The 19,917-nt window shown below is 34.9% G+C and overlaps 2 protein-coding genes across 2 annotated transcripts; one reads left to right on the top strand and one right to left on the bottom strand.

The window, feature by feature from the left end:
* Nucleotides 1-1,808: 1,808 nt before the first annotated feature.
* Nucleotides 1,809-5,043, bottom strand: LOC111003076. The gene is made up of 5 exons (XM_045633901.1): nt 4,891-5,043; nt 4,605-4,696; nt 4,403-4,534; nt 3,104-3,265; nt 1,809-2,273 (listed from the first exon to the last, which is right to left on the bottom strand). Exons 3-5 carry the CDS (start codon nt 4,532-4,534, stop codon nt 2,088-2,090), a joined length of 480 nt encoding a protein of 159 aa, XP_045489857.1. The 5' UTR covers nt 4,605-4,696; nt 4,891-5,043; the 3' UTR covers nt 1,809-2,087.
* Nucleotides 5,044-14,616: 9,573 nt separating this feature from the next.
* Nucleotides 14,617-17,142, top strand: LOC123690429. The gene is made up of 2 exons (XM_045633860.1): nt 14,617-16,802; nt 17,139-17,142. The coding sequence occupies exons 1-2, from the start codon at nt 14,683-14,685 to the stop codon at nt 17,140-17,142; spliced, it is 2,124 nt and encodes a 707-aa protein (XP_045489816.1). The 5' UTR covers nt 14,617-14,682.
* Nucleotides 17,143-19,917: the final 2,775 nt, after the last annotated feature.

The raw sequence follows: 19,917 nt of genomic DNA, 5'->3' as shown, positions 1-19,917 counted from the left end.
AGGATGAAAGTTCCGGCTCCATAGCAAAGATGATATCCGTCCTGCTAAAGTGTCCCAACTTAACGGAGCAGAGCCTTACCAGGTGTCATCGATTGGGAATTATATCCAGAGAGAAGCCTAGGCCAATCTTAATAAAGCTTCGACAGTACGACAATAAATTAAGGATCTGGGCTGCCAAAACTAGTCTCAAAGGCACCGGCATAACCTTGTCTGAGTTTTTAACCAAATCAAGGCACTCCTTATTTATGGAGGCGAGAAAGCGGTATGGTGTCACTAAATGCTGAACTTCGGATGGACGGGTACAAGTGTTAGGGGCTGATGGGAAACTTCGACGCATCTCTTCACTGAAGGAACTGGATACAGTCCCAGACAGCATCCCCTTATCGTCCACCACTGATGATCCAAAGCTGAGAGGAGACAAGACCCGTAACAAAAAGGGTTCAAAGTAGGTTAAAAACTTCCATATGTTTTATGTGTGCTTATGTTTCGTGTGTGCGTTTAATTTTAACTTCTTCTTGGTTTCTGGGCATAAGTTTAAAGTGATAAATAGTTCTCTGTCAATTACTTATTTGGTTTGTCACAATCTTTACCTTGTCTTGTTTATTTATTGTTATTCAGTTATTACAGCTCAGTGACAGATACCTAGCAAACTTTATGTGAGTGTGACACTGTCAAAGTTTGTGATTGTCAGCGAAGGATAGATTGTATTGTCCATCCACAGATCATTAAATTATTCTCTCATAATATTGTACCACGTCTTGATCTGTGTGTTTCTCGGATCAAAACATAATTACATACAAAGTTGAGCTGTTCTCCTCTTCTATCATAAACCTCTATGATAAGCACGCCCCAGTGAGACGTGTTAAACTTAAACATTTACCTGCTCCCTGGCTTTCTGATGAGATAAAAAGTTTGATTCACAAAAAAAACAGAGCCAAAGCTAAAATGAGAACTGCCAAATCTGATGCAGAGCGCGAAAAATATAAAGTAGTTCGTTGACCTGTGTAATTCTTGTATTTCCTGTTCGTTTTGTAATTCTCTATTTGCTATTCTTGAATTTGTAAGATTAGCTTTTTAGTTTTAGTTAGTTTTTATAATATATATAGTTATTAATAGATTAAGGTTCTATATATTAATATAAATTTATTTTGTTTTTTATATAACTTCTGCACTTCTTGCACCCATCATTTTTTTTATTTATTTCTTTTCTTACTAGGGTTGCCTGGAAGAGATCGCTTGTTAGCGATAAGGCCGCCCGTTGCATCCCTTGTAATTTATATATATTGTGTTATTTGTATTTCTTTAGCAACGAAGTGTATATAAATAAAATAAAAAAAAAAAACTTTTTTTTAATCTTAAATAATTTAAACATATTATCCTTATACTTTGACTGTGTTCCAATGAGATACCTATAGCTCTGATACGATATCCACATAGCGAACTAGTCTGTTTTTTTTGGGTTTTAATTGTAATTTGTTGTTTGTTTTGTTTATATACATATATTTATTTTTCTCCTTATTTTACAAAATAAGATAATGTATCACAATATGTTATATTAGAAAACCGCTGTGGTTTGTATTAATGTAACAATAGCAGTCTTGTGTAGGAGCGCGACAAATGCATGTAAAAGTAGTTATGTAGGTATATACAGTCTATATGTAGTAGTAAATTTCACATTAAAAATATTTAATGAAAATAAATGTTTATTCAATAAATGGTCATAGTTATCTGGAAAAAATCGTAATATTTTATTTTATCATTATTTATTACTTTTCCAAAATAATGTCAATGTTTCACATCTGCCAGGCGTCCCGTGACGGCTCACATTTTTTCAGCAGGCATGTGTTAAAGTCACCCATGATTATTGTGTTGTTATGTTTCCAAAGGAAGCAAAGTAGTCTACCGATGATGACGGGGAATAGAAGACTCCCAAGAGAAGCTTACAATTGGAGAGAAGAACTTCTATAAGGAGGTGCTCGGCTGCATTGCTAGGTGGAGGCTGTGGTGATGAGTTAATGATCGAAAAGGGGATGTGAGAACGCAAATAAATTGCTACAGCACCTCCTCGCATGCTGATTCGGTAATTTCTAATTAAATTGTAACCAGGAAGAGAGTAAGTAACAGAGGAGAGGGAAGGATTGAACGATGTTTTGATTGTCAGCTTGGGCTTTGGTTTTTCTTTTTGGAGTCCTTGATGAGGAAGCCACGCTACTTTGTGAAAGTGGCGATGGCACATTAATTGGTACATTGGTTTCAGTTTCATCATCGCTCATCTGAAAAAAAAAATATGTTTATGTTACAGATGCCAGATACTGAAGAAGAATGGAGGAAAATCGCAAAGGACTTTGAAGAGAGATGGCAGTTTCCTAATTGTTTAGGGGCTATAGACGGAAAGCATATAAGGATAATACCACCTCCAGGTAGTGGTTCCTATTTTTGGAATTACAAGAATTTCAATAGCATTGTGCTAATGGCTTGTGCAAATGCCAACTATGAATTTACTTATATGGTGTGAAGTTGGTACAAATGGTCGAGTTTCAGATGGAGGAGCCATACAGAATACAATTTTTTATGAAAAATTACTGAGAAAGGAACTTAACATCCCCAATGATGACAGGTGTCAAAACAGCCACACTAAACTACCTTTTGTATTTGTGGGGGATGAAGCTTTTGCTCTACGAAGTGATTTTAAAGCCATTTAGCAGAGCAGCTCTGACAAAAGAAAGAAAAATTTTCAATTATAGGTTGTCAAGAGCTAGGCGAATAATAGAAAATGTATTCGGTATTATGTCAAACCGTTTTAGAATCTTTCATACTGCTATAAACTTATGTTTAGACAGAATAGACCTAGTTGTTTTAACTCGCTGTCTCCTTCACAATTTTCTTAGAAAATCTAGCTCCCCTTATTCAATGGATAATGTATTCGATATTGACATCAATACTAATGATTCAACTTCTGCAATCGGTTTTACTTCATTAAATATTACAAATAGGAATGCCAGCAGTAATGCAAAAAATGTAAGGGAAGCCTTTGTGCAATATTTTAATGGGGAAGGTAGTGTCAGTTGGCAAGATGATAAAATAGTATAACATATGCATGTACCTCAGCACTATCTTCAAATGGCATGTCATCGAGGATGGAATTCACTGATCTTGGGACCCTTGGTACATCCACATCTGCTAAGAAGAACATTTCACTGTAGTACCACAACTTAGGGACATGAATTTCTGCTGTTCCTGCACCAGATCTTTCTGACGCCTTAACCTGTAACACAATATAAAGTCGGTTCAAATATAATAAATAAGTAATTAAGCAATTCGTTAACCATGTTAACATAAACTCCTAATTTTAATGTACCTATATTAATGATCGAAGACTTGAAATAAATATTCTATTTTATTGTGTTATTTTATTTGTCTGTTTAATTTTCTATAAATTTACAACACATACCTTATTTAATTCCTTTTTAAAACAATTTCTTAAAGTGGTAATCTTTTTTCTAACCGTATCTAGGTTGGCTTTTGGATACTTTGTTTTAAACAATTCCAACAGAGCTGCATTTCTCTTTTCTCTGTTGTGATAATCAAGATGTTTCACTTGCCATAAACATGGATATGATTTATATTTTTCTATTACTTCCAACACAAAGTAACGCGCGGACAAAGACATAATTAAAAAAAATCATAACGCTTGACAAATACACAGCACATGCACCACCATCGACATCAAATCCTAAACTGAAACAATAATCTTAAAAAAATGGACGACGTTTTGCCCATTCACGGACAATTCGGACTGCTTCCACATTGACGGACGGCCGCGGACGACGTCCATTTGGCCTGGACGCGGATTTCAATCCAAAGCTGGCTGACGTCCATCCAAATGGAATAATGTTTTTACCATTCATGGGAAGATTTTGGACAACGACTACTCCATTCGGATTAATGGACGTATCATCAGTGGCAGGCATTACTTTCATAATATGGTAAGTAATAATAATCATGGCACTTTAATTCTACCTTATAAACAAAATACATATTAAATGGGTGTTAGTTTTCAAAGTCAAAAATGTCAAATAATTTATTTCAATTCAGCCAATTGAAAGGGAACTTTTGAAAATCAAAAGTTAAAAATATATTTAAAAAAAAACTCTAATTGCCCCTTCAAAAAGGTTTCATTTGAAGCAGAGATAAGAGAATGGGCAAGACACTCCATACTTACTCTTTTTCATTCTGTTATTATAAGTCTACAGTAGTTGTTGATATAATATCTGTTATTATATAATATTATAGTTATTATATATTAGATTATATTGTTTGTGTGCAGGATGGACCCCTTTTTGGGTAAAGGCCTTACAGTAAAATCTTGTAAATCTTTTTATATTGAGAAAAAAATACTCACAGCTAACTCTTGTAGTAGTACATTGATGCCATCAAGTTCTCCTAAAAATTTTCTGTTCTGGGGTGTATTCTGCAGAAGAATTGACAAAATCTCTGTTGCATATAGTTTATTGGCATCGACTGGCATTTTCATCTGAAAATATTATCATAGATTATTTAGTATATCACAAACATTCAAAAGAAAGTAAACATATTTTTTCTACCTTCAATCTCTTAAGAATCCACTGAATGAAACCTTGTTTTGCATCTTCAACCCATAATTCAGGACGAAACTCAGTTATATTTTCAGCTATCCCTGCAATTAACACAATACATATTAGGTATCTAAATTTTAAGTGTTTAGGGAACCTTTGCATTAAAAGTATCACAGATTAAAAAACACACAATTAAAATTATAATATAAACTATTAATGTTTAGAATCAGAAGCTGTTTCCATATACATAATATTATATAATGATGTACATTCAATGCTTGTACATAATACATACCTAAAGTATTATGTACAGCATCTCTCTCATCTGGCACTAGTTCATCAAGACGAGCCAAATTATGTAAGAGTACAGATGAACACTCTGCATCCGCTAAAGCATTGATTAGTTCCTCTGCACCTTCCTCACTCTCATGCAATATATCAACATCCGTTAAATCCTAGAATTGTTATTACCTAATTTTATACAAATATATTCACAACAGCTATTGGGAAAACAAATAGTTGTTACACATTTGTGGCATTAAATGTAATTCAATCTAAATATTGCACAAAAATGCAGATATACCTGTAACAAATTCACAACTTTTGTTGAAACATCGGTGTAATCATGGGATAGGTAGGAGTTCTAAGAGTGAATTTAGGCATTTCAAGCCTAAATAAAAATATCCAGTTCAAGTAGTGGATACTGGTCAGGTGCTGTTGCAAGACTTCAGACAACTTTCAAGAATATATTATTTTTAAACAATTACATTACACACAAAAGCCAAAAACGGAATACACATTGAAACAGAAACGTAAAGCACAGTTGTAAGATTGATTGATTGGTAGATTAAAATATATATTTAATATGAAGGAACAAACACAGCCATTATTAGTAAAAGATACCCGAGTTTTTAAGAATTTTCTGGTCACATTAAATATATCAATTTGCTGGTAATTTATGTTGTAATCTGAATTTCGAATAATTGGATTTACCTTGTATTGTGTAATGAAGGGGTCTTCAAAAGTAAAAGCGATAACAATATTATATAAAATAATTATTGAAAAATATATTGATTTCTAATGTCTTTATAGACTTTTGTGTAGCTTACCTCTGTAACAACATTTTCTACAAATTTTAGAATATCTTCGCGTTCTTTGTCAGTTACAGTAGGTTCTTTGGGTAGATGATGATGGTTGGGATCTTTGCAGATCTTTCCAATTCCGAACCGACTGCTCGTCGACGTACTTTTTTTCGAACGTACACTTTCCTCATCAGAATCTCCAAGTTCATCTTCATTAGGACGCTTAGGTGTTGGGGTAGGCTATAGAAGAAATTAATATAAGTGCGTAACGAACTGATAAGACAACAACTCACAAATAAATAAACTAACCTTAAAAGACAATAGTTCGCCGACGTCCATTTTAATTGTTGTATAAAAATTATTGGCATTTCTTTGCAATGGCGTGTCAAATGTCACAATAAACGTCAGCAGTTAGCACAGATTATTAATACCTAGATCTGTCAACTGTTATATATAAAATTTGGGAAAAAAGCGTGGTTAAGTTCGAACAAGGGCGCCTTTTTAAAAAAATTAAAGTTAAAATAATACAAATTGTTATAGAATAAAAATATTGTAAATATTTCATAATTTTATTTTTGTTGGTTGTAAATTGTTCGACAACACTGTAAATAAAATTCATTAAATGATCTAAATGTATGAAGGTGTTTTATTACCAATTATCCATTTTGAAATTAGTTTATTTCAGTTACCACTGACGTTCGAACTAAACTAAAGTAAAAACTAAAAAACACAAGAACATCGCATAGCATAGCATTTAAGATATGCCATATGACCAGTTGTAACAGTTTAAACTATTTACAAATTATTTTAGATTGAAAGTAACATGGAAATTTTTAAATCATACAAGAGATTGCCGATAAAATCACCACGCTGGAGATTCTTGCTGTCTATCTTTCTCATTTTATCTTTTTCGCTTGGCAAGAATGTCAGCCTTTTCCCCGCTACCAGCTCCAGGGATCTGAATTATAGTGGCTCCGGTTGCCTCTCGGCGAAACTTAACACCCTCAATGCCAGCCTCCTTCAGATCTATTTGAGCGCGCGCTTCTTTAAGGGCAGCGGCATAGGTTACGCCCTTAGCTTCGGCGTCTTTAGGCAGAGTCAGCACAATTGCAGCGGTGCGAGGTACTTTAAGCTTGGGCAGCGACCTGGCCGGGGGCTTTTCAGACTTTGAAGCTGTCACATTTTTTTGTGTTACCGTTGCCGCTTTTCGCCTTTTTTTGGTAACCATCGTCCAACCTTCTTCATTGTTGGTAGCCAAAGAGGGTCGAGTGGGTGGTAATACAATGGCACTTGCAGGAGAGGAGGCAGGGGTATTTCCTCCAAACATTTCCTTTCTCGGCACTTTTGCCAAGCTGTTTTGCTCTTCCTTTCTAGTAGCTTGCGTCTGCACGGTTGCCTTCTTCCGCTTTGTCTTCGGTGCTGCTGAGGAAGTGAGGGGATCCCTTGACCTCGGTGATTTGAGAGGGGGCTTCCCTTTTTTGCTTTTTTTACTATCTACAGTTGGAAGGGGAAGGAGTGGCGGCTCCAGGTTAGGTATTGAGCCGAGATCCTTTAGTTGAGCATTAATATGCTCACCTACCTGGCGGAGGATACGAGCCTCCATTTCTTCTACATTGACAGTTGGGTGGTCCTTCGGGGCCCCCCTTCAAGATCAGCCTCAACTCGCGCATCTCGCCTTGTAGTAAATTAAGTTGTGCACGGAGGCGTTCATTTTCTAGCTGCAAAGCTCGAGTTTCATCCGAAAGCGTTTTCTCCGCCAGACTGTCAGCATCCTTTCTGATTGCTGCAACTGCCTTTTTGAGAGCGGCGACAAAGGTACCTTTTAGGTTCATAGAACACCTGGCCACTTTATCTACGGCAGCCAGGTTTTCTTCGATGCGTTTTCTGGCGTTTCCGACCGTACCCGTCTCGGTGGGTTTCTCGTTAAGAACCGCGAGTTCCGCCTCGGCTTCACTTTCTCTCTCCACTCTTCGGGCTCTTTGGTACCCCGGTTTCGTGCGTTCACGCGAAAGAGTAGGGGTGTCGCTGCAGCTACTCTCCTCGTCGTCCTGTCTCGTTCTCTTTCGGGGACGCCAAAAGCGCGACTTCTCCCCTGGGGTGCAAGGGGCCTCACCTAAGCCTCGAGGACGCTGTTGAGTGTGTGTCGAGCTTATGCTCAACATGGAGCCGGTTGAGTCTGAGCCCATATCGTCAGCCATCGCGTAGGACCAGGTTGCACTTTGCATCGGTGATTGACATCGAGTGCGCTGGACGGTCTCATTGTTCTCCCTTTTTGCGATCTCTCCTTGTGTAGAGGGCGTTTTAGAGGCGCCTGAGCACCCCTCCAACGGCCCGCTACGATCCGTAAGCTTGATCAGTATTTCCGTATTATTGCCAGGTCGTGAGTTTTTGGGTTCTGTCGCATGGTCGTGGTCCGCCCCCAGAATACGATGCGGACCGGATGCCATGACCTCTTGGTCATGGGAGGGATTTGACCCTCCTGGGGTATTATTATCTTTTCCGTTACTTTCCATGCTTTGTGGTGCTTTTAATTTAAGGAGGGGTAGCTCCCCTCCCTGGTGCCCTAGTGACCGGGTTTAAGCCCCCCCGGTCATGCATCCCATCGCCGGGAACCGAAACTTGGGATTCAGGTGACCTGTATACGGACAAAGTATACATGAATAGTACACGTTGTAGTAATAAGAATTAGAGATAGCGCGGGTACGGCGGACCAATGTAGGCCGAGAAAGAGACAGCCGCGCATAGGACGCACGGAATGAATAACCGCTTGTCCTCCACCTTGGCCTGGCATGCACCGAAGCAACACAAGAACATTTATACAGACGGACGTGAAACACCACTCTCCCCAATCCCCTTTAAGGGAGTAGGAAACACACATAACACCAACACAAGTAAACGCCGCTCCCGGATAAGGGAAGCGGGATACAATAAGTGAGCACGCACACAACACTCCGCAAACCAGTCTGTTGAAGTGCTGGTAGCACGTTGATACACGAACAAGACAAAACACAGATCGCTAAAGTGCCCAGGCACCTAAAGCGCCATCTATCCGGCCGCATCTCGCATGGTTCTTCTAATGAGAACCTGTCGGGAGCGGCTAATTACGTCGTGGTGGTCCCATTTGCTTTCCAGCAGCACGTTCAGGTATAAGCCCCGTGCTGCCGGTGCTGAGCCCTCCCGCCACGACAAGGCTGGACCCCCCTCACGTGTTCCGCGGTGGGAGGGAAGAGAAAGAGTAGAGGTATGTCAACAAATCACATTTGTTTTATCTGTTCTTGCTATTTTCTATGAATAATGAATAATGTAGAACATAGTGTAATGGTTGCAGCTCCTTACAAACGTTGTGTAAAACAAAATCTTGGCGATTAAAAAGAGTGGCGGAGCGTTTATTGCCAGTTCTTCCCTTCCGTTCTACGCCCTTAATGTGCGAAGTGGCAGTAAATGTAAAATTAGAAGCATTAAATAAATAAAAATAAAATACGTTTATTTTGGAACATAAGATCTTCTAGGTATCACTCATTCCACGTCAATCAATTCGAACTTGTAGGCATCCCTACTCATCGGCAAAGACATAGGGTGTAGGCCGAGAGAAAAAGCCGGCGTAAAAAACTCTCGGTACTCTTTTAAAAAAGCAAATCATCAAACAATATTTAAAACAAATATATCAAATTAATTAGAGGCAGCCTGCCCAGCACTAGTCCCAGGCCCTTTTCTCAACTAGATAATCAATAACTTTATAGTAAGCCTTTTTACACAGCTTTTCTTTAATACATTTCTTAAATTTATTAAAAGGCAGAGATAAAAGAGCCTCTGGGATTTTATTAAAGAAGAGTATCTCTTTTCCCAAAAAAGGATATATACTATAGCATATTATATCAATCAATCAATCAAAAATCATGTATTCATATAGGTAACATAATGTACTCTTATGAACGTCAAAATATACTTTAAATGATTCTAATTTTACATTTACTTCCAGTTCTCAAATCAAGGGCGTAGAACGGAAGAGAAGAACTGGCAATAAACTCTCCGTCACTCTTTTTAATCGCCAAGTTTTTTTTACACAATGTTTGTAAGGAGCTTCAACCATTACACCATGTTCCATATGACATATTGAGAAATAAAGAATAATAAAATAAATATATTATAGGATTATCTATATTTTCCGTAACTACGTTTCCATGTATACGTAATTGACGAAGACAACTTCCGGTGTAATGGCATTATCTTAATATTTAAAAAGAACTGATAACTGAAGCTCCATTTCTGTCCTTAATTCACTAAATTATATTACACGTTAAATGATCGACGAGCTTAATGCTTATTTGACATTCACTTGTGCTGATAAATAATACAATCGCCATATTTCACGTTATCTCTGTGACAGTAGGCGTTTTTCAATCGCCCATCTATAATATAATTTAATTTAATTTTGAGGAATTATCCTATAAAAGCTTCAGTTGATTTCGTATTAATTCATTTATTGGCCGGTCGTCCTTTTCGGAAATAAAAAATAGCACAGGGGCCAACTCTAGAGAAAACTTTGGTTCATTACCTATATACCTATAATAATGATTATTTTATTATTCCTTATTATCCGTTCTACCGTGTGCCAGATTCACAAGCTCTTTGGTAACGCTGATTTTGGTGAAATTTAACAATTTTGATACGAAATTTGCTATAGAAAATTGTCATAAATAAAACTAGATAATTTAATTTGTCAACAAAGTCGAGGGATTTCAATGTTGGCGTTATTTCTTGTACACACCTCGAAATAACATTTAATTTTATTTGAAGTACCTATTATACCTGATTAAAATTTCTGTAACGAAGCAACTCTAGCATAAACTCGCTATTAGCATTTAGCTGGGGGCATCAGTGATCTCAGAAACTTCAGTAAAAGTACACTAATCAAGTATCATTATCCTGGAAGCCAAACGAAACTTTACATTTTTATTGCAAAAAGAATAATGGAAACTTCAATAATATTTTATTTTGTCTACAATATTTGTTTTTCTCTCGTAATTTGAGTCATAATTTCTGGCACTGTACCCTATTTTATAATTTAATTTATTTCAGAAATCTTTTGGATTTATAACTTTATACTTAAAACTTCTATAAGGTAATAAATATGTTTCATTTAAGCATATGTGTAGCACCTCCGTGAACATCTTTAACGTGACGCGCCGCATCCTCGGAAAAATATGTAAAGGCGAATGGTTGGCCATGGAAAATTGCCAAAACGTTGCATCATTTGTCAACGCCACTCATCCTCCCTCCCATTGAATGTTATAACCGGCGGGGACGTCGGCTGTAATCGACAGTAGTAGGGATTCACGGGTTCTGCCTCACTCGCTGCCTCAGTCAACCTAACCCCCCGTGCCGGGGACTGCCTCACTCGCTGCCTCAGTCAACCTAACCCCCCGTGTGTTTCTGGCTCAGCGGCAGTCCCCGCCTAAAAAAAAAAAAAAAAAAAGTTTGGTCTCTTTCCCCACTAAACAGACCGTGCTGAGTCTATAGCACTCACTCCCGAAGCGATATTTCTCTCTGTTTCGAAGTTAGGTTTTGCTATACGTTGCAAATTAATCGATTTACTAATCACCTCATAATAAGAATGTAACGTCTCGTCCAAATCCTCATTTACTAATCACCGAGTCAGTTTCGTATCCATAATTAGCAAATTACCATGCGCATTTACCTGCAAATGCACCAGGACAGATGGGAAAAGGATTTACTGAACATTAAAAATATGATTTCCGTGTTTTATGTGTTTATTTGCATTATGTTACAATACAACTTTACTAGTGTCATGTCATTTCTTGGCGAGTCATACGAAAAATTTCTGAGGTAATCTTCCAAGCTGAAACCCCAGAACTTGTAGTACAAATATACTACACAATACTCCCCACAAAAGGCAGAATAGATGTCCTGAACGCTAGCTGTATTATAGCGCCATACCCGACAATTTCTTCTTAAAAAATCCGCTATTACTCTAATAGGCTTACGTCCAAATGAATCAAAATATTCTCCAACTTTTTCGTGGTTGATATGAATAGCTACCCAATGAGATCCTGGTTGTGAGTCAGGATCGAGATTGCATATAATAAATGTGGGTAAGTGTACGTGCATTGGTAGGCGATTCGAGGGGTACACGCTATACTGGATGCTGGGATGTATTTTATGGAGACTCATTTGCAGGTTTAATGTATTCATTTTTATTCCAACGCGTTTGACCTTCTACTCTTATATATTGCACTAAATACAATTCCAATTCCTATCAATCATCCACCTCAACTAACATCACGTTGTATTGTCATCCCAACATATGTGATATCTTATATGCATTTATTTAGAAAAGTAGGGAAATTATAAATGAGAAACCATATTTTTATTTATTATATTTCATTCCGTTTATTATTCTCAATTTAATCATAAGTACATAAAAGTCATTTCTTAACTACTATAATCCACACATACATTTCTGTTCTTATCTATTTCTATAATGTTTGAAAACTCTGCATAAACTACACAGTTAATTGTTTCAGTCAATGCGTTCTCGAATCTTACTTCCATTCTCACACTACCATGACGAATGAGATTCCAGTGAATATTAGAGTTAGCTGATAAGTCGGGGGTTAAATCAAAGGCTAGTAAACAGTATCCATCTGAGTATTGCTCCCTCGATATCCCATTACCTTCGTTAAGAAAATGTATACCGGTACCTGAGTACCGGTCTTAAGCTCTTAATTTATTTGCTATTTCATTGAGTTTTAATTTGTTTTTAACGACAACATTAGGATGATAATGAATTTATAATTGTTTAATAAATATTTGAGGTAACAATCGATTAACATTAATTTATTAAATACAGATATTGTAAAGAAAAATATAGTATTGTGGTATGAATCACAGGACAACGTGTAGAAAGTGTGTAGTGTTCTAATATCAAAAATGGAGGTGAGTTATTTATATTTTTAAAATTTGTTTTCCAAGGTTTCTTTAATAAAATCTTATTAATTTTTTTAAAATACATTTTGATTTGTTAATGTTATATTTCAGCCTTCATACAACCTGAAAGATGTGGAAAAATGTTTCAGACCCTATAATTATTATGTTTTATCTGATGAAGAAGAGGTTTCGAACATACACGTAAATAAAAATAAGGGGACCAGTCGTTTAGATGACTTTTTTATTCAAGAACCAGACCGAAAGAAGAAAAAAGCTAGACTTTCTTCAACTGTTGGCCGTGCAGGAAAGGAGGGGAACATTCAATATATATCAACAGACAAAGATGATGGAATGGACGCTGACATACTTGTGAAAATCGACTTGTATAGTTTAAAAAAGTTAAAAGAAATCCCGGTCTCACAACATTGGAAAAATGCAGATATTCGTGTTAAATATTACATGAAAAACGATTCCAACATTGATCTTCAGATAAAAGACGTAGTATATAACATAACAAAGGAAATATCCGAGGAAGATAATGTAAAACATTATAGTTTTAAAAATTAGGTTCCTTTAGTATCTTTACGTGATGACCTTATTAGTAATTAATTAACTTACTATCAAATTCTAATACCATACGTTATATAATTAAGTAATGTTTCAGTTGTCCTCTAGTATAAATATTATGTTGCATTGTACAAAGTCAATCATTGTGAATTGTGTTGAAGACCTTTGCGCATTAAGGTAAAAAGTGTGTTACGAAATAAATAGTTGTGAAACGAATATATATATTTACAATGTCTCAAGAATGTGTTAGTGTCTTTTTTGAAGAAATGGATCATGAATTTGAAAACATTGATACAATTGAACTTTTTAATGTTTGTGATGAAATAGAAAGAGGTGATTTAAATAACTCATTTTATGATCAAAGAATGATGGAGCTATGTGAGGAATTCGAAAGAAAACTGTGAGTATATTTAATAATCATATTTCTTATTTTTTGTTATGATTAAGTATGTCTATTCGCAAGTCTAACAGTTAAATAAATCAAAATTTTATTCGATAGGGTTGATCAAATGGGTTGCGGAACCAAAAGGAAAGCAGATGTTGATATTAACTCTGTTGATATCAAAAGAATAAAATCTGGACCTACCATGGATTTTTCACGGTCTTCACAAGAGCCATCAACATCGAATGAAGGTAATAATTCTAACACGAAATTTTGTTGTATTTGTAATACAAATTTTTCCAAAAAATATTTCGCTAGTCATCTAAGGAGCAATGCACACAAAAATAATGTAGATAAAATACAACATTCGATAAAACCCAATGTTAAGATAATTGAGACTGCGTTCGGTAATAGAATAATAACCTATAGAGTAACTTCAGAAAATCAAAATGATTTACAGTTTGAGACACCAGATTCATTTCTCGCGTCAGTTAAAGATACAATATTTACAATAATAAATAAATCTATAGAAGACCACACAATTTTAAAAATAAATTTCATTTTATATGGTGACTTTGTTCAGGAGACAAAACAGATAAACAACACTTTCGATTTCCAATCAATGAATTTTATTGTTGGTATTGGTGATGATTTGAATATATTTTATACAACTCTCACGAATTCTCTAATAAACTATGTAAATTCATTCGAGAGAAAGGATAGTGGGTGGAGTCTGAAAAAAATTTTACATTTGGATATGAATTTGAATCAATTTAACCCTTTAAGAGGAAAATCCTTTATTGAATTACCACATGACATAAAAATAAAAAAAGCTGTGATAAATGTTAAAAACAGCGATGACGCATGTTTTAAGTGGGCACTGTTATCTGCTTTATTTCCAATGCACAAAAATTCGGATAGAGTATCATCATACACCAAATACAGTCATAAATTAAAATTTGGTAATATTAAATTTCCAGTTAAATTAAGCGATATTCACAAAATTGAAAGTCTCAATAATATTAGCATTAATGTTTTTGGATTGGAATATAATGAACAAAGAAAAAAACATTGTATTGTCGGGCCATTGTATTTTACAAAGAATAAAATGCCGACTCATATAAATTTACTATATTTGACACAGGGTAAAATCGGTCATTATTGTTATATAAAAAATATGTCAAGGTTAATAAGTAGTCAAATTTCGAAATCCAAGGAAGCTATATATCTTTGCGACTTTTGTTTACAATATTTTTCAACATCTGAACGTTTAAATAACCATCAAAAAAATGATTGCAGACATATTTGTACACAAATACCAAACGCAGATAAAAATAAAAAAAATTGGTGGGGTGATATTGTATCTGAAAGTAAATTAAGTTTTGATAAATTTCAACGTAAATTGATGTTACCTTTTGTTATATATGCGGATTTTGAGGCTTTTTTGAGCCCTTTAGCATCATGTTCAAACGATCCTTCAAAATCACATACAATAAATGTACAAAAACATAATGTATATAGTTTTGGATACTACATTAAATGCTCATTCGATGATAAGTTGTCTAAATATGTAACATATACTGGTGAAAATTGTGCTTTAAAATTTATGGAATCACTTAAAGATAATTTGAAAACAATTGTTAAAAAAATTGGTTTTCAAAAAGTTGCAAGTAAAATATCACCAATACAACAAGATATAATTAGCAAATCTAATCATTGTTATATTTGTGATAAAATTTTGGGTGGGGATTCAATGATTTACCACGATTGGTTTACTGGTGAATTTGTTGGGGTCGTACATAAACTTTGTTCAGAAAAATTTAGAGTACCTTACACTATACCAGTCTTCTTGCACAATTTAAGTCATTATGATGCACATTTTATCGTACACGCCTTAAACTTTGATGAAGGTCAGGTAGAAGTACTCCCGCAAAATAAAGAAAAATACATATCATTTTCAAAGGTACTTAAAATAAATAACAGTAATGTAACTTTACGTTTTGTGGATTCCCTAAAATTTTTACCCAGTAGCTTAGATACTTTAGCAAAAAATTTAAACAATAATAATTTTAAAGAATTATCAAAATGCTTTCCCAATTCAGAAGACTTTAAACGACTGACTAAAAAAGGTGTATTTCCATATGAATTTATTAAAGATTTTGATACATTAAACTACAATCAACTTCCAGAACTTTCACACTTTTATAGTACTCTCACAGATTCCGTTATTTCTAATGAAGATTATAACCACGCCAAAGATGTTTGGAAACATTTCAACTGTAAAAATATGTTAGATTATTCAAATCTTTATTTAAAAACGGATGTTTTATTATTAGCAGATATTTTTGAAAATTTTAGGAGTGTTTGTATTAAAACATACGATTTAGATCCGGCTCATTACTATACAGCACCTGGATTAAGTTGGGATGCCATGTTAAAACATACTCAAACAGAAATTGAATTACTTACTGATATAGATATGATTGCTTTTATTAAATCAGGAATTCGTGGAGGTGTTTCGCAATGTAGCACTCGCTATGCAAAAGCCAATAATGTTTACATGTCTGACTATAATGCGAAAGATAAAGAGTCATTCTTAATGTATTTCGATGCCAATAATCTTTATGGTTGGGCAATGTCACAATATCTACCTACAGGTGGTTTTGAATGGGTTAGTGCTGATACAGATTTTAATGTAAGCTGTTCATCAGAAATAGGTTTTATATTAGAAGTAGATCTGGAGTATCCGGTGGATTTACATAATGAACATTCGGATTTACCTCTTTGTCCAGAAAATATACCAGTTGGGGATGCTAAGGAAATTAGATTGATTCCAAACTTAAACAATAAATCCAAATATATTATTCATTATCGAAATTTAATTCAATGTTTGAAAATGGGTTTAAAATTATTAAAAGTTCATAGAATATTAAAATTTAAGCAGAGTCCATGGTTAAATAAATATATAGACCTTAATACACAATTAAGAACCCAAGCTAATTCTGATTTTGAGAAAGATTTCTATAAACTCATGAACAACGCTGTTTTTGGTAAGACTATGGAAAATATTGAGAAACGTGTAAACGTTAAACTATTAACCCACTGGGAAAATAGGGGCAAAGTATTAGGAGCTGGGGATCTAATTGCTCAACCAAATTTTCACAGTGTCTCAATATTTTCTGATAGTCTTGTTGCAATTCAATTAAATAAAATGAAGTTAATATATAATAAACCTATTTATCTCGGATTTTGTATATTAGATATATCTAAAACGCTTATGTATGATTTCCACTATAATTACATGAAAGAGAAATTTACTTCCAATCTGAAGCTACTGTACACAGATACCGACAGTCTCATTTATCAAATATTTACTAGTAACTTTTATAATGATATATAAAACCAGACATTTGTACACATTTCGATACATCAGATTATGATGCAAATAATGTTTTTAACTTTCCTAAATTAAATAAGAAAAAAAAAGGTTATTTCAAAGATGAAAATTGTGGTAAAATCTTTACAGAATTTGTAGGTTTGCGATCAAAAATGTATGCATTACAGGTAGATGATAAAATTATTACTAAGGCGAAGGGTGTTAACAAATGTGTCACAAAAAAATTAACGTTAGACAATTATAAGTCATGTTTATTTAATAAAAATATTCAATTTTGTAAAATGTATCGATTTAAATCGTTAAAACATACAATTTTCACCCAAGAAATTAATAAAACATGTTTATCTTTTAATGATACCAAGCGACACATTCTCCCAAATAATATAGATACGATACCACTAGGCCATTATAAACTCGTTAGCAATTCCAAGTAAAAAACAAAAGAAAAATGTGAACTAAATTATTAATAATATGTTTATGAAATTTAGTTGTAGATAATTTCATTACTCATTATTATTTATTTATGTGTTTTATAATATTTTGTAAGATAATGTTTTCATATTATTGTTTTATTTAGATATTACCTTAGTTTATGCAGAGTTTTCAAACATTATAGAAATAGATAAGAACAGAAATGTATGTGTGGATTATAGTAGTTATGAAATGACTTTTATGTACTTATGATTAAATTGAGAATAATAAACGGAATGAAATATAATAAATAAAAATATGGTTTCTCATTTATAATTTCCCTACTTTTCTAAATAAATGCATATAAGATATCACATATGTTGGGATGACAATACAACGTGATGTTAGTTGAGGTGGATGATTGATAGGAATTGGAATTGTATTTAGTGCAATATATAAGAGTAGAAGGTCAAACGCGTTGGAATAAAAATGAATACATTAAACCTGCAAATGAGTCTCCATAAAATACATCCCAGCATCCAGTATAGCGTGTACCCCTCGAATCGCCTACCAATGCACGTACACTTACCCACATTTATTTTATGCAATCTCGATCCTGACTCACAACCAGGATCTCATTGGGTAGCTATTCATATCAACCACGAAAAAGTTGGAGAATATTTTGATTCATTTGGACGTAAGCCTATTAGAGTAATAGCGGATTTTTTAAGAAGAAATTGTCGGGTATGGCGCTATAATACAGCTAGCGTTCAGGACATCTATTCTGCCTTTTGTGGGGAGTATTGTGTAGTATATTTGTACTACAAGTTCTGGGGTTTCAGCTTGGAAGATTACCTCAGAAATTTTTCGTATGACTCGCCAAGAAATGACATGACACTAGTAAAGTTGTATTGTAACATAATGCAAATAAACACATAAAACACGGAAATCATATTTTTAATGTTCAGTAAATCCTTTTCCCATCTGTCCTGGTGCATTTGCAGGTAAATGCGCATGGTAATTTGCTAATTATGGATACGAAACTGACTCGGTGATTAGTAAATGAGGATTTGGACGAGACGTTACATTCTTATTATGAGGTGATTAGTAAATCGATTAATTTGCAACGTATAGCAAAACCTAACTTCGAAACAGAGAGAAATATCGCTTCGGGAGTGAGTGCTATAGACTCAGCACGGTCTGTTTAGTGGGGAAAGAGACCAAACTTTTTTTTTTTTTTTTTTTTTAGGCGGGGACTGCCGCTGAGCCAGAAACACACGGGGGGTTAGGTTGACTGAGGCAGCGAGTGAGGCAGTCCCCGGCACGGGGGGTTAGGTTGACTGAGGCAGCGAGTGAGGCAGAACCCGTGAATCCCTACTACTATCGACCGTTTCATTCATAATATTTAACCGCCAATCCCAACGTTTGTGTACATAACTCGAGTAGATTATAGTTAATAATCTACAAGTTCTCAAAACCATTTCAACACATCCAGTGTTTATGATGGTGGATGTCATGCTAAATGTTATGCAAATTAATTTCGTCAAATGTAATGGTACCACAATATAACATCAAGAACGACGTCATCTTCGTGTCGTCTACATTGACTCTTTATAGAGTAATATATATATTCCTTAAAAATCAATTACTACCAAATCCTGCATAACGGCGTGTACATTTCCACGTTAACATAAGCGAGACATCGGCCTCTGTTCGTGTCAGCAAACTCGTTTGATCCAGACATATCCTGACAGTCATCATTGTTAACGGGTTGTAATAAGCCTTTAGTCATGACATGATCAAATATAATGCAACAATAAAATATAATACGTTTGGACACCAGCATTATAGTAACCTTAAAACCTTAGCTCGGACCTACGGAATGCATTTATATCCAAATTAACTAATAATAATTACTTTCACGATGTCGTTCGATACAATTCATTAAGTTTGCGTAATGGCGGAGCTAACATCCGTCGGTATCGCGTAGACAGTTTGTAAATTTGGGTCAGTAAATGATAGAATTACCCCAACGCTCGAATGGAGCCTGGGTCAAAGCCTGGGCCAACTATGTCATTCATTTAAATATAAAGTTAAATAATAAATAATTTAAACTTAAAATTAAAAACGGTTTTAGTTTTGAAATATCTATACTTTTCACCCGATGTGATGTCTGAGGCCTTTCAACAGCCCAAGTCTTATTTGATTGTGGCGGCATCCATGCGTCGGGTTGTCTCTCTCCATAAAATATGGCGTGGGGTCCGATGGCTGGCCATGCATCATACTCGTGAAAGGGTGTTACTTGTGGTGACTGGTCGTATTTGAATTCGTGTATGCGTTGATGTTAGTTGTTTCAGATTTGCGCGTTATTCCCACGAGAATATATGTGCGTGCCCCTATTTCACCATGGTTCCTGCTGAGAGAGGAGAAATCTTTGTTACTTTACCTTAATATGTCATATGGAATATGGCGTAACGGTTGCAGCTCCTTACAAAATTTGTATAAAAGGAAAAACTTGTCGATTAAAAAGACTGG

The sequence above is a fragment of the Pieris rapae genome, chromosome W (assembly GCF_905147795.1).
Source record: "Pieris rapae chromosome W, ilPieRapa1.1, whole genome shotgun sequence".
NCBI lineage: Eukaryota > Metazoa > Arthropoda > Insecta > Lepidoptera > Pieridae > Pieris > Pieris rapae.
The sequence above is the reverse complement of the archived record's forward strand: the minus strand, read 5'-3'. Positions and strand labels throughout refer to the sequence as shown.

Bases quoted from the DNA above. Each gene is read 5' to 3' on its own strand.
- LOC111003076 (XM_045633901.1), bottom strand. From the start codon at position 4,534: ATGAAAATGCCAGTCGATGCCAATAAACTATATGCAACAGAGATTTTG. The intron at 3,266-4,402 runs GTGAGTATTTTT...ATTGTGTTACAG, and splicing joins TACTACTACAAGAGTTAGCT to GTTAAGGCGTCAGAAAGATC. The intron at 2,274-3,103 runs GTACATGCATAT...TTTTTTTTTCAG, and splicing joins CATTTGAAGATAGTGCTGAG to ATGAGCGATGATGAAACTGA.
- LOC123690429 (XM_045633860.1), top strand. From the start codon at position 14,683: ATGCCGACTCATATAAATTTACTATATTTGACACAGGGTAAAATCGGT.